Source organism: Drosophila kikkawai, chromosome 3R (assembly GCF_030179895.1).
Source record: "Drosophila kikkawai strain 14028-0561.14 chromosome 3R, DkikHiC1v2, whole genome shotgun sequence".
Lineage (NCBI taxonomy): Eukaryota > Metazoa > Arthropoda > Insecta > Diptera > Drosophilidae > Drosophila > Drosophila kikkawai.
Window position 1 is genome coordinate 19,594,898 of NC_091731.1, and position 12,359 is coordinate 19,607,256.

Below are 12,359 nucleotides of genomic sequence, written 5' to 3' on the forward strand. Positions count from 1 at the left end.
TGTATTGCTTTTCAATGAAAAAAGAAAGACTAAATTAAAATATAAATAATTTCAAGATATAATTTAAACCCACCAAGTACCTCAAATGTCACTATAAACATTTTAACTGAATTTAAAAATATTTACCAACAAATATCAGATGCAATATTCTACATTAAATGGCTTAATTTGATAAAATTAAATTGTTTATCATAAATTATACGATAAAAGAAATAACAAAATAAACAACATTAGAATTGCCATTAAGAGGCCGTCTTTTACATGTTTGTCGTGTGCCACTATGCAAACACCTGCACATTAATATGTTTCTTAAACTCGTGGCACTGACCAATGAATAAATTATTGGTAACATGATTTCTGAATAATTGAAGCCTAACCCAAATTATTCAGCTCAATTCACTCATGAGTTCTTGGAAAATGTAAACTTGGAAACAATTTTCTTTGTCGATGTTTGCTATATTGATATTGAATTTGGGTTTCCAAATATGTTTTATATATAATAAAAATAATTTTTATTAAAAGACCTAAGTTACCTTGTTTTTCCAAGCTTAAATTTGGGTTCAAAGCCCTGGTTGCTTGCCCAATTTTTCAACCAGCCCCCGACAAGCAATTATTTGGGTCAGATAAGTGTAAGCACATTTAAAAAGTAAGCAAAGTACTTAACATATTTTTTTTTAAGTAGAATTGATTTGATTTTAGAAGTGTAAGCTTTTGACCAGTTTCTGGGGATTTACTGTTTAGTAAGAAGCCAGCCATGTGTTATTTTCCTTCTCAACCTGTTTTCTAAAAAGTGGTCAAATATTTGTGAAATATATATAAAGTACAAAAGCTCTTTAGGCACTTGTATAAATCATGAATTGTTTAACTTGTTTCAGTGAAAACAAATAATTCAAGCTGTTATTTGTTATTATTTAATCTGTATTTTTCTGATTATAAATCAAATAAACATGGGAAAAGGTGTACCTTTTTTTTCTAGCTTGAAATAAATAATAAATTTAGAGTACTAATTCCAATATACTTCCTTCTTCGGGAGATTAAACGAAGTTAGATAGTAATAGGTCTTTTCTTCTCCTAGAACCTGAGATTCATCGGTTCATCTTTAAAGAAAACTTGTTTCAAAGCATTCTTTTGTAAAATTTGAAAAGGGGTTCACTAAATTCTGATTGACACACTGCAGAGTTCAGGGGTCAGAGCTCTAGGTAGAGCAGATAACTGGATTAATGGAACGCCCCAGCTAGCCTCTACACACCATATACCATACACAGCTTATGATTTACGGCTTGCGTTAGGATATTTATATTTTTTAATTAGTCGCTTACCTGCGATGCCATTGCAGTGCTTATCTTTTAATTAATTTCTAATTGAAATGCCGCTTCTGCCAGGTTTAAATTTTTGGCCACGGCTCTACTGCGCCGTGGGTATATAATCGTTTACCTTGCCGAGAAGTAACATCAGTTGTCTCCCGAGTAACGAAGCAAATCGTTGTAAATTGTCTAAACAAATATGGATCTCCGTTTCTTGATTGTTCTTTGCGTTTTCGTGGCCCTTGTCCAGGGATCTGTCAATGAGGATATTGCTGAGGCCGAAGTAGAAGCTCCCCAGGCCGGATATCTGCCTGTCGAGGATGCTGTGGAGCCTCAGCATGGCCACCATCACGAGCCGGCTGAGGTGGGCCATCATCATCACGGTGGACACCATTACCAGGCCCAAGTGCATCATCATGAGCACGGACCCCATCATCACCTGGAGTCGCATCACCACCTGTCAGAGTCCTATCATCAACACCACTTGGCTGAGTCGCATCACCACGTTCTGGGATCGCATCATCATCATCTGGAGGCACCTCTGCATTCAATCCACGGACACCATGGGCATCACGGGCATTATGGCCATCATGTGAGCCATTTGCACCACCACCGAAACTGCCATGCCACCATCCACTGCCCGAGGACTCATAGTGCCACCTACGCCACCGATGGCCACTCCTGCTATCATGTGGGAAACGCCTGCGAACTGGCGATCCTCAACTGCCTGCGTCGCAATGAATTGCAGCCAGGTAATTCGGAAATATCTAACTTAGTAGCAACATTTAATTTTCTTTTTGTATTTCAGTTCTGCGACACATTAGCCAGCATGAGTGCCACCATTTGCCCACAGCTCGCAGATCCCACTAAGTCTTTTCTGAACTGAACTGAACTTGATCCTGATCCTGACTCCATTTTGTTTGTGTACATATATGATTTTATAAACTAAATATAAATAATTAAATACGAACGTATTGTCACTTTTTAACAAATGCTATTGGACTTTTATTAATAATTTTTAAAAATATGAATATAGTTTGTATACCTTTGCAGTTTGCAATTGGACAATTAACAGAGATAAATAAAATATATATATGTATGGTATATATTATATATTTATACATATTATAATAATTATAATAATTCAGTTTGCACAAAATCGATATTCTGAAAGTAGATGAAAATATATTACAAATACACTTTTTTCTCTAAATTTATAAGTTTATTTGGAAAAATAACAGCCTAAAAATATATATTATAATCTGTTCTGTGATAGTTTTTAAGTTAATAAATCTGCATAATAAAAAAAATATTAAAAATAATTGAAAATTTTGCCATTTTTTGATAATTTTAACGTTGTTAACCTTTATAAAATGTTAAAAAAAATAGCAGAAATTTTATTTCTTTCCGGCAGGAATATATATGATTTATGGGGTTAGAAATAACGTGCAAGGATATATTCTTTGTTGTGGGTATTGGGATATTTGAAATTGACGATTTGGGTGATATTTATGAACCGTTATTTTGAAAACCGAAAATAAGGAAAACCAGAATTTTGTTTTTTTGTTTTAGTTAATTTCCAGGGGCGAATTTTACGTTGTTTGTTTTAAGTCGCCATTTAAACCAGTTTTCGCTTAAAGCGAGAAAATTTAAGCACTTAAATTACTTGTATATTTATGTATATCTTATACAATACAACTTTTATTACCGTAATTATTTTCATAAAAATAAATGAAACCAGATTCCAGAATATAAATAGTAGCATTCTTACAAAAAACATCAGTATGCATTAGTATCATACTCCAAAACAGCAATGAATCTTCAAATAATTTTGTTATTTAGTGCAACAATCGTCCTTTCTGAAGAATTGAATAATTTACATCATCTAGAAGATTTGGAGGATGATGATCAAGGACTGCAATCGGTGACCCAGCATTTCCACCCTGCTTCTGGCGGAGAAGATTATTTGCTGGTAGAATCTGGATTGACTGAGCCCCGTCCCTATGCTCCACGTCGCAAGGATTCTGAAATGAATCCCACGCATCCTGGACTGCTGCCTCCTCCGACGAATCCTACACGCCCACCAAGCAAATGCTGTTGGATCTGGTCTTGCGAACCTCCCATGAATACGCACCCTTCAGGCCTTATTAGCTGCTTAGCTACTTGATTTCAAATTTGTTAAAATATATTAAACAAATATAAATAATTAATAAAATATACAAGTATTTTAAAACTATATGAAAAGGAATTTTAGTATTTTATTTAAAATATTATTGGGGAATAATCCAGTATGACGTTGGTAAAGAAAGAGATTAACTTAGTAATATATAATATATATATATAAATCAATTATTTTTGCTTAATTTTTTAGAACTATTTTAACTAATATATATTTTGAACAACTTTTTCTGTCCACAAAATTTTATGTGAATTTGGCAAATGATACATATAAAGCTGAGTAGAATTTATTTGACCAATTGAAATTAATACTTTCTAATGACAAGCTAATGCGTAGAAGCCATGTATAACTAATAGGATATTAATGTATTTTATAAACAAATAAATAAATAAATATTATCTTAAATATTAATGTCATAAGATATACAGATGCTCCCTCTAGACAGGAATACATGGTTTTGTTTATATACCTATGAAAGATCGAGTGGATAACCTGCCTCATATCTAAGACCTCTGTAATATTTCTTTCGGTCCCAAGCTATCCACTATCCAAGCAAGGCCAACTATTATTACCACCCTTGAAAAATAAACAACACACAAGTTTTGTATAACAATTGTTATAATTTGCAGAAGACAGCTATGTGAAAATCGTTTACAGGGAAGAACAAGATAATCGGGGTTCCAAAGAGATTCAAATGTTGCGCAGTTCAAATGACTTCCTAATAAGGCCTCTGGTGAGGATTTCCCTGTCCTGGACGTCCTCCATGGGCACTGCCGGAAGGACGACTGGCACCGCCAGAAGGACGACTGGCACCGCCGGAAGGACGACTGGCACCACCTGAAGGACGGTAAGCACCACCGGCTGGTCTACGAGCAGCACCGCCTTGGGGACGCTGAGGGCGCTGGGATCCTCCAGCGGAACCATAGCCGGAGGCGGGTCGCTGAGACTGGGGAGCAGCAGCATGGCCGCGTGGACTACCAGATGAGACTCCGCCAGAGCTGTGAACTCCAACCTCCGAATCCTGATCCACTGGAGAAATATTAGATCCTTGAGCCAGGACGATGATGGCACTGACGACGAAAATGTAACGGAATGCCATTTTGCTTTGCTTGTTTGTGATTATTGCACTTAAGACAACTGATGCTTTCTATTGAATTTTGTCAACTTTTATACTTATGGAATACTGCATCATATAATTAGCTCAATAAGGCACTTACTCTAATGGGAGTGTGTGACTCATTGTACGAAAGTTAAGCCCAGTACTCAATGTTATCGCATACTTTGATCTTAAAGGTCAGCTTATTTTGTCTGGGGAGATGAGGATTTTTGCAAAATTTTGTAAGTTACAAGTTCAATGATTTCAAGTTTGAATTAATTTAAAACAAAACAGAATATAATAATCTAAAATATAAATAATCTGGTATTAAAGTTCGTAAACCTTTCACCTTAATGAAGTCAGTGAACTTTATACATATTCAACGTTCATTTACCTCCAAGAAATGGGAATTAAACATTTTTCCTAAAACAGTAATAATGGTTTTTAAATGTTTTTGAATAATTCTCCTTGTTCCACACTATAAAACCACTTGGATTTCCTGTTGAAGGCATCAGTTTAAGCTGAAGAAATCTCAAGCAAACACAGCACAATGGCTTTTCGTTACATCTTTGTGATCAGTGCCCTGGTTGTCCTGACCCAAGGATCATATCTGTCCCCAGTGGATCAGGAATCTGATGTTGGCGTCCATCACTCTGGAGTAGCTTCGTCTGGGGCATCTGGTTCCGGCGCTCCCCGTGGTCATCCCTCTGGATCTCAACCTCAACGCCCCGCGTCAGGCTATGGCTCCACCTCTGGCTCTGTTGGAGGACCAAGACGATCCAGCGGATCCAATACCGCTAGGCCTCGTCCTCATGGTGGTACTTCTCGTCGATCATCTGGTGCATCCCTTAATCGTCCTTATGGCAGTGGCAATCGTCATCCTGCCAATCGTCCTGCTGGCGGTGCCAACGCAGGTCACGGAAATCCCCAACAGAACCGCAACCAGAAACCGTATTAGACCAGCAATTCCTTGGCAACATAAGCAATCTAAATTGATTTAGATCATCTAAACAACATTTTACGTTTTATCTTATTTATCACCAAAAAATAACTTCAGCTGTCTTCTGCAAAAAATAAAATACATATTATACCAAAAATAAGTGTGTTTCTTTAAATAAGGGATTGGTTTCAGTGAACTATTGAAGATGCTCTCTATTTTAATTGATTTTGAAATATAATATTAAAAAATATATATATATTTTTATAAAAGTTATCAACCTTTTTTATTATTCTAGAGGAAATTATAAAAAAAGTTTCCATAACGAAATCATTAAGTCACAAAACATTTGCAACCCTTGAGGTCCATGTTAATCGCTTGGATTTATTGTATAAAATGTAACTTTTTATAATTAATATGGTATTTTAAGATGATACTCCAATAGAATATTTATGGTATCGAATAAATTTTAAATTAATATATATTAAAAAAAAATAAAGGAGGTTTTTTTTCCCCTTAATTTTCTTATATTTACATATGTATTTTGATTTGTATTTGTATTTATTATTATTACAATTTCTATGAGATTCAAATGTAAATTTTAATACGAAATTAAACTAAAACTATTGAAAACTAATTTAGTGTATTAATTTGTAATTTAATTCGATATTGATAAATTATGGCATTTCTCCAGAATTCATTGAGATTATTGATAAAGACTGAGCGCCTAAAAACTATATTTAAAAAATATATATACATATATATATATATATATTATAAAAATAAAATGTTTGTAGTAGTTACACACAATATAATTATTGTATTCAACTTATTTTCCGACTCTCAAGTTCAACTTGCCACGTGCTAAGGAGATCAGTGAACTGAGCTTGAATAAAGAGTTCGAAGAGCAAAGTCCCTTTAAGCGTGCCAAATTGAATCAAGATAGTGATTTTGTTTAAATTAAATATTAAAATGTTGTATTATTTGATATTTGGTTGATAGTGTTATTAAAAAAGTAACAAACTTCGACTATAAATACATTCCCTTACTTTGTTGAAGGCATCAGTCAAGTTTGAATAATCGCAGCAAAATGACATTCCGTTTCATTATAGCCTTCAGTGCCTTCCTGATCCTGGCTAACGCATCGACTATCAGGCGAACTAACCAGGATGCAGTGGTTGTAGTCCAGCCTGCAGCTCCAGTTGTCGTCGTTTCGCCAGGACAACAAGCCAGACCACAGCCTCAACGCCCCACCCAAAACCGTGGCCCACATCCTTTCCCAGTGCGGGGAGCTCATCGTCATCAGAATTCGCCCGTGGCTGTGGTCGTTCCAGTTCCAGTTGCAGTTCCAGTTCCAGTCGCTCCTATTCGCAATCCCCATCGAGTGGCTGCCCCAATTGTTGTTGGATCGGGTCATTCGCACCGCCACCAGGGCCGTATTCACAACCAGAGACCCTTTTAGCCTGAAAATGATTTCGAAACCTAGCACAAATATATTCGGCAAAACCTAAAACTAGGCATTAAATGTGGCCATAGAAGATTGTCTAACCAAACATTGTTTAACCATAATAATGCTTAGCAAAAATAATTAAATAAATATTTGAAATATATAAACACATATATAAATTTCTTAATTCAATTTTCAGTGAGTTCAACAAAACATTTTAAACAGTTTGAAGGTCAAAAATGTATCATTTGTAATTAATTTTAAAGTGGAAACTCCAGATGAATTTGATTTACGACTCAGTCTTAAAAATCTTTTAAGCAATTAAGACGATATTTGCTTCAGTAAAACTCTTTTGTTTTCTCCACTCTCCTGTACAAATACTTGTATAAAAAGCCAGATTTCTTACAAATTTTGAATCATTTAGTTCAAATATGGAAACAAATATGGCACCGCTCTTCATCGCCACATTAAGTGTCCTGTTTTTCCAAGTCCAAGGAACGCACATTGTGCAAATTGAACCCGAAGCCGCCCTGGAATCTCATCAAGTTGGCGGTATTACGTCGGGTGCGCCTATTAGGTTCCCCGAAGTACGACCAGCCCCTCAAACTCAAACGTCTGCTGGAGGATATCGTGTCGGTGCTGGAGCAAACTCCGTTCCACGTCTTGGCCAGGCACCTCGTCCCAAGGCAGCTCCTCATCCAGCAGCACCTGCATCTCACAGACCGCCTGGTGGATCATACAATCGTCCAGGAGCAGGTGGCCTAAATACCGCAGGAGCAGGCTACGGAAACCCCCACAAGAACCGCAATCATATCCAGAAACCGTACTCAATACTTTAAAATCTGACACCCATGATTATACAAATAATGAATATATAACATATACAAAATTAACGTTTTTGATTTGGCATTACGACCATAGATAATTTATAAAGACGCTTGGAGTAAAAGCTTCGAAAATGCTTTAATTTAATCTTAACAAAACATTAAAATATTGACCAAATTATTAATAATAATGATTGGTATAAGGCAGTATTTTTTATTTATATTACAATCGCTTGGGCTATAGTATAATTTTTTTTAGGTTCTCTACTTGTTGTATCTTATGTGTTTTCTAGAAATATTTGTCAAATACAGACAAAAACTGAATACGATTTAAACATTGGTCCCAAAATGGCTTTAATCTTTACCAATTCACTTAGTAGTCTGATCTGGCAATACGCTTTGGGCCAACTATTCAAGAAATGTTTAATACATTAAGTGCTCTCGGTTGATTGCGTTACTTGTGGCAGCCACTTTAATTGGCATATTAACAAGTTCATCGAAAGTGCAATTGCCGTTAAAATTACACACCTTTTCTGGTGAATGAGAATAAGAGATTTAATATTTTTAAATTTTTCATAATAATTTTATTATAAGCTGAAGACAAAAGTGAAATTACTGTATACAAATATGTAGTTTAAAACAAGGCAATATCCAAAACAAATAAGTTGAGCTTGTGTCGGCGGATCTTCTAATAGGGCTTTGGGTTGCGATTGCGGTTCTGGTGAGGATTTCCGTGGCCGGATCCACCACCAATTGGACGGCCTCCATGGACACCACCAGAGACATGACTGGCCGCAGCAGGGCGATTATATCCACCGGTCTGACGGCGAGGGGAACCTCCATGGGGACGAGGGCGCTGCTGGGATCCTCCCGCAGGTCCATAGGAACCCCCATGACCAGAAACGGGGCGTTGTGGCTGCGGTGCTGCGGGATATCCTCGTGGAATACCGGCTCCAGACGACACACCACCAGAGCTATGGACTCCAACCTCTGATTCCTGGTCCACAGAGGACAGATAGGATCCTTGGGCCAGAACCACCACAGCGCTTATCACAAAGATGTACCGAAATGCCATTTTTTGAAATTGAAAATTGAACGATTGCTGAATGGGTTTCAACTGATGATTCCTTTGGAAAAATGTTTGCTTTTATATCTTAGCCCAAAAAAATTTAATTTATTTTATAAATTTCATAAACTTGACGAAATCAAATTAATTGCACTGAGGCCACGCGTGAACTTTACACTACATTTGGGTTTCCCCGATCGATCCAGTTCTCATACTTTTGCGGTGAGTAACCTCCAGTTTGAACTCATTAGGTATTTTTATAAAATTTAAATCCTAACAGTAACTAAATTGCGAAATAACATTACAGATCTGGTTTTGAAAAGTGGCTTAATGGTTCTTATTACAAGCACAAATCAACATCTGGCTTACAAACGCATTTAAAAGTTAGCTGAAGCAAAAAAGTAGAGTTTTCTTAGCCACAAGACATGTTTATCTATATTTTTCCTTTCATACTTTTTCGGACAACTCCTCAAGAAATATATGCATAATACATGAACAGAGCTGGCCAACACAGAAGCCCCTTTTAATACAATTATGGCTTAACTAACATTACTGCCAGCCATTGGTTTAATTGGCATATAGAAGACTTGATTAGGCTGACCATTAGCTCTGCCAAAAGCAGACACCCATTGCTGGGGGATCACAGGAAGTTGGACATTTGCGAAAATATAGTTTACCATTTTCCTATATATAGGAAAATATAGGCGAGAAGAGAGCTTAATAATGGGTAACCTTGCCTTATTTGGCTCAGGGTCAGCTCATTATCCATAACAATGAAAGCAAATTAGGCTTATGATTGTTTAAGAAATTGCAAAACCAATTGCTTTGATAGCCGGGCAGGCAATTATAATAAAAAGTGCGAAATCATGGTGGCAACATTTAATGAAATTACGTAAATTTGTGAAAGAGTATACCATTTGGCGATTTCTATAATTTAGAAAGTGTAGCAAAGTGTGGGAACCAATTGGCTTGGATTCCAGCCCACCTCTTTTAAATTATTTTAATTATTATTACCTTTAGTATTAATTTGGGGACATAAAGACCCTCCAACCAATTCGAGCTCCATTCCCCTGCAATCATGACTCATTCTCTGTGTTGTCACCAGCTGTGCGATCAGGGTGTTAACACTTTTTATTCATTTATTTTTCGTTTGTTGGGCTGACATGCAAGCGTTGCGGGTTTCCAGTTACTCGATTTAATTTTAATTATATTTTCGGTACACAATTAGCTAACAAATCAATGCGAGAACCGTTGTACAAAGAGAACAAAATGGATAAAAAAGACAAAAAACACACACAAATTGTATATCAACAATTGCTCAATCGCTTCGATCAAATAACAAATAACTTTGTGCCGAATATTGACATTTCGTAAGCATTTGAAAAGTGAACGCAGCAGCAGCGCCAACAACTACAATCCTAAATGCAGTGCGTTGGTAAAAATCTTGAACACGTTAAGAATGCCGGCAAGGTTGTCTACCATGGCAGCTGCTGCTGTGGGTCTCCATCTCCATCTCAGTCAGCTCCGGTCTTGGTCTGCATCTCGACCCTCCGACTGCGTCTCAATCGCAATCCGAGAGTCTAACTTAATTAAATTGGATTTTATGTGCCGGATTGGATAGACCATTTCGGGCCCCAACGACCGTGGCGAGGTGAGGCTAATCAAATGTCTGAATTGTACACAAAAAATTGAAATGTACATACCTTGAAATGGAGTAAGTCTTATTGGAGTTAATAAGACCCTAAAGAACTGAAAAGAAAATTTTATAAAATATAATTTTAGTTTATAATAAAAGAAAAGGTTTTTGATAGTTCTATTAGGAAACATAACATAATTTGAATTTATATTTATATACTAAACTTTATAGCTATATTTTTTTAAATTAAATATTCACCCACCTCTGTTAGCATATTCTCTAAAAGATACCCATTTTTCTCCAAGTGCAAATGCGTTTACCATTCAAGTGAGCCAAAGTAATGAGCTTTTTGTCGGCTACGCGACTTCATGCCTCTATTATGATGTACATGGCTATCGCCGGGCGATAAATATCAATTAAGACTCCGTCAAATGGCTCAATGGCAGCAAGAAAAATGGTAAACTAATACCGCAGACATGCTAATGTTTTGCTCTACATTGAGGCTATGCGTAAACAAAAATGTCACACGCCATTAAAAATTAATAGCATGTTTAAAAAAGCAAAATTTGAAAAGGAAAAAAAATCAGCAAAGATTAAATTAGAGAAAAAGGAGTTGGACAGTCGAGGCAGTCAAACCGGGTCGATAATAAAAAAATTCGGTGTTTAATGCTCAAAACAACAACGAAAAGCCAGCGTCAACCCCGAACAAAAATTGAGTTAAATAAAAAGAACAAAAACGTGGCACGAACAACTTTTCAAAAAATGCGTGGTACATTGTTAATACCGCCGTTGTTGCTGTTTTTATTACTTCTGCTGCTGCTGCTGCTGCTGCTGCTGTGGTCCAAAAATGTTGCACAACATTCGTGCGTTCATGCAAAGCAATTGTCAAATGCAACAAAGCCCCAAGCCAAAGGCCACAAAATCGATATGGATTCGACTGAGCCGAGCCAGAGCTTTACCACAAGAAAACGCCAAAACCATTTGGCTCTGCTTAGGCCAAATTAATATCAACTGCCTTGCATTTTGACGTTTTCTGGCCGCACTCTGGGTCTCCGCTCATTATTATTAGGCCCCCTTTGCCATAGTTTATGGTAGCCTCCCGCCGAATTTTGAGTTATGCCGGAGGCTTGCCCACCCCATTTAGTATTTGCGGTTTGACAAATTAAATTAATTGGCTCCAACTGATATGCCGCTGCTCGGACGAAGCTCAAAGTGATATTGGTCCGCCGGAGGTGCAGCCCGGCTTGGCAAATTGAAAAAATACGAGTGCTAAAAGATCCGACAGCAGATTGAGATTTTATTTGTACATGGGCATGGATGATTGTTGATAGCGATGTAGGAGCTGGGCCCAGCCGTCACTAAATAATTATTGAGTCTTTAGTTGTAGCGGTGTATTGAGATTTTAGAGTGAGGGAGTGTCGGGATACATGGGAAATTACATACATATTACAGCTTAAAAGGGAGATTAAATTAAACCAAAATCATCGGGAGATATACATGTACTGTCTTTCTAACGTTTATTTATTATTCTTAATTCCTGGAATTTTTATAATAAAATATGCAAATCACCGAAATCAATAAAATAATAAACACAAGTCGTTATTTCATTCTAAATTGTTCTTATAATTCATGTGCCCCTAAATAATGCATTTTAAAAACCTTGAATTTTATTATCATATATTGCCATAAATTGTACTTTGCATATTTCATTATATTTTTTTAATTGAGAAGCCAAATTATTTGTTTACCAACTTTTTATTTCTAAATGTCAGTTGCTAGAATTGGTATCAAATGACTCAAGTTGAGAACTTCACAACAATCAATAGTATGTTTAATTTAACTTACTTCTTTTAGATTTTAAAGTATGAAT

General features: G+C 36.4%; 3 protein-coding genes across 3 annotated transcripts; 2 read left to right on the forward strand and 1 right to left on the reverse strand.

Annotated features, from left to right (window-relative positions):
* The first annotated feature begins 1,503 nt into the window (after window positions 1–1,503).
* On the forward strand, window positions 1,504–2,174 carry LOC108075376 (histidine-rich glycoprotein). Its single transcript, XM_017167787.1, has 2 exons — window positions 1,504–2,056; window positions 2,113–2,174. The coding sequence occupies exons 1-2, from the start codon at window positions 1,504–1,506 to the stop codon at window positions 2,172–2,174; spliced, it is 615 nt and encodes a 204-aa protein (XP_017023276.1).
* A 2,923-nt stretch (window positions 2,175–5,097) lies between these two features.
* Window positions 5,098–5,552, forward strand: LOC108075374 (keratin, type I cytoskeletal 9-like). The gene has a single exon (XM_017167785.2). The coding sequence runs from the start codon at window positions 5,130–5,132 to the stop codon at window positions 5,535–5,537; it is 408 nt and encodes a 135-aa protein (XP_017023274.1). The 5' UTR covers window positions 5,098–5,129; the 3' UTR covers window positions 5,538–5,552.
* Window positions 5,553–8,460: 2,908 nt separating this feature from the next.
* Window positions 8,461–8,889, reverse strand: LOC108075373 (protein spalt-accessory-like). The gene has a single exon (XM_017167784.2). The coding sequence runs from the start codon at window positions 8,860–8,862 to the stop codon at window positions 8,476–8,478; it is 387 nt and encodes a 128-aa protein (XP_017023273.1). The 5' UTR covers window positions 8,863–8,889; the 3' UTR covers window positions 8,461–8,475.
* Window positions 8,890–12,359: the final 3,470 nt, after the last annotated feature.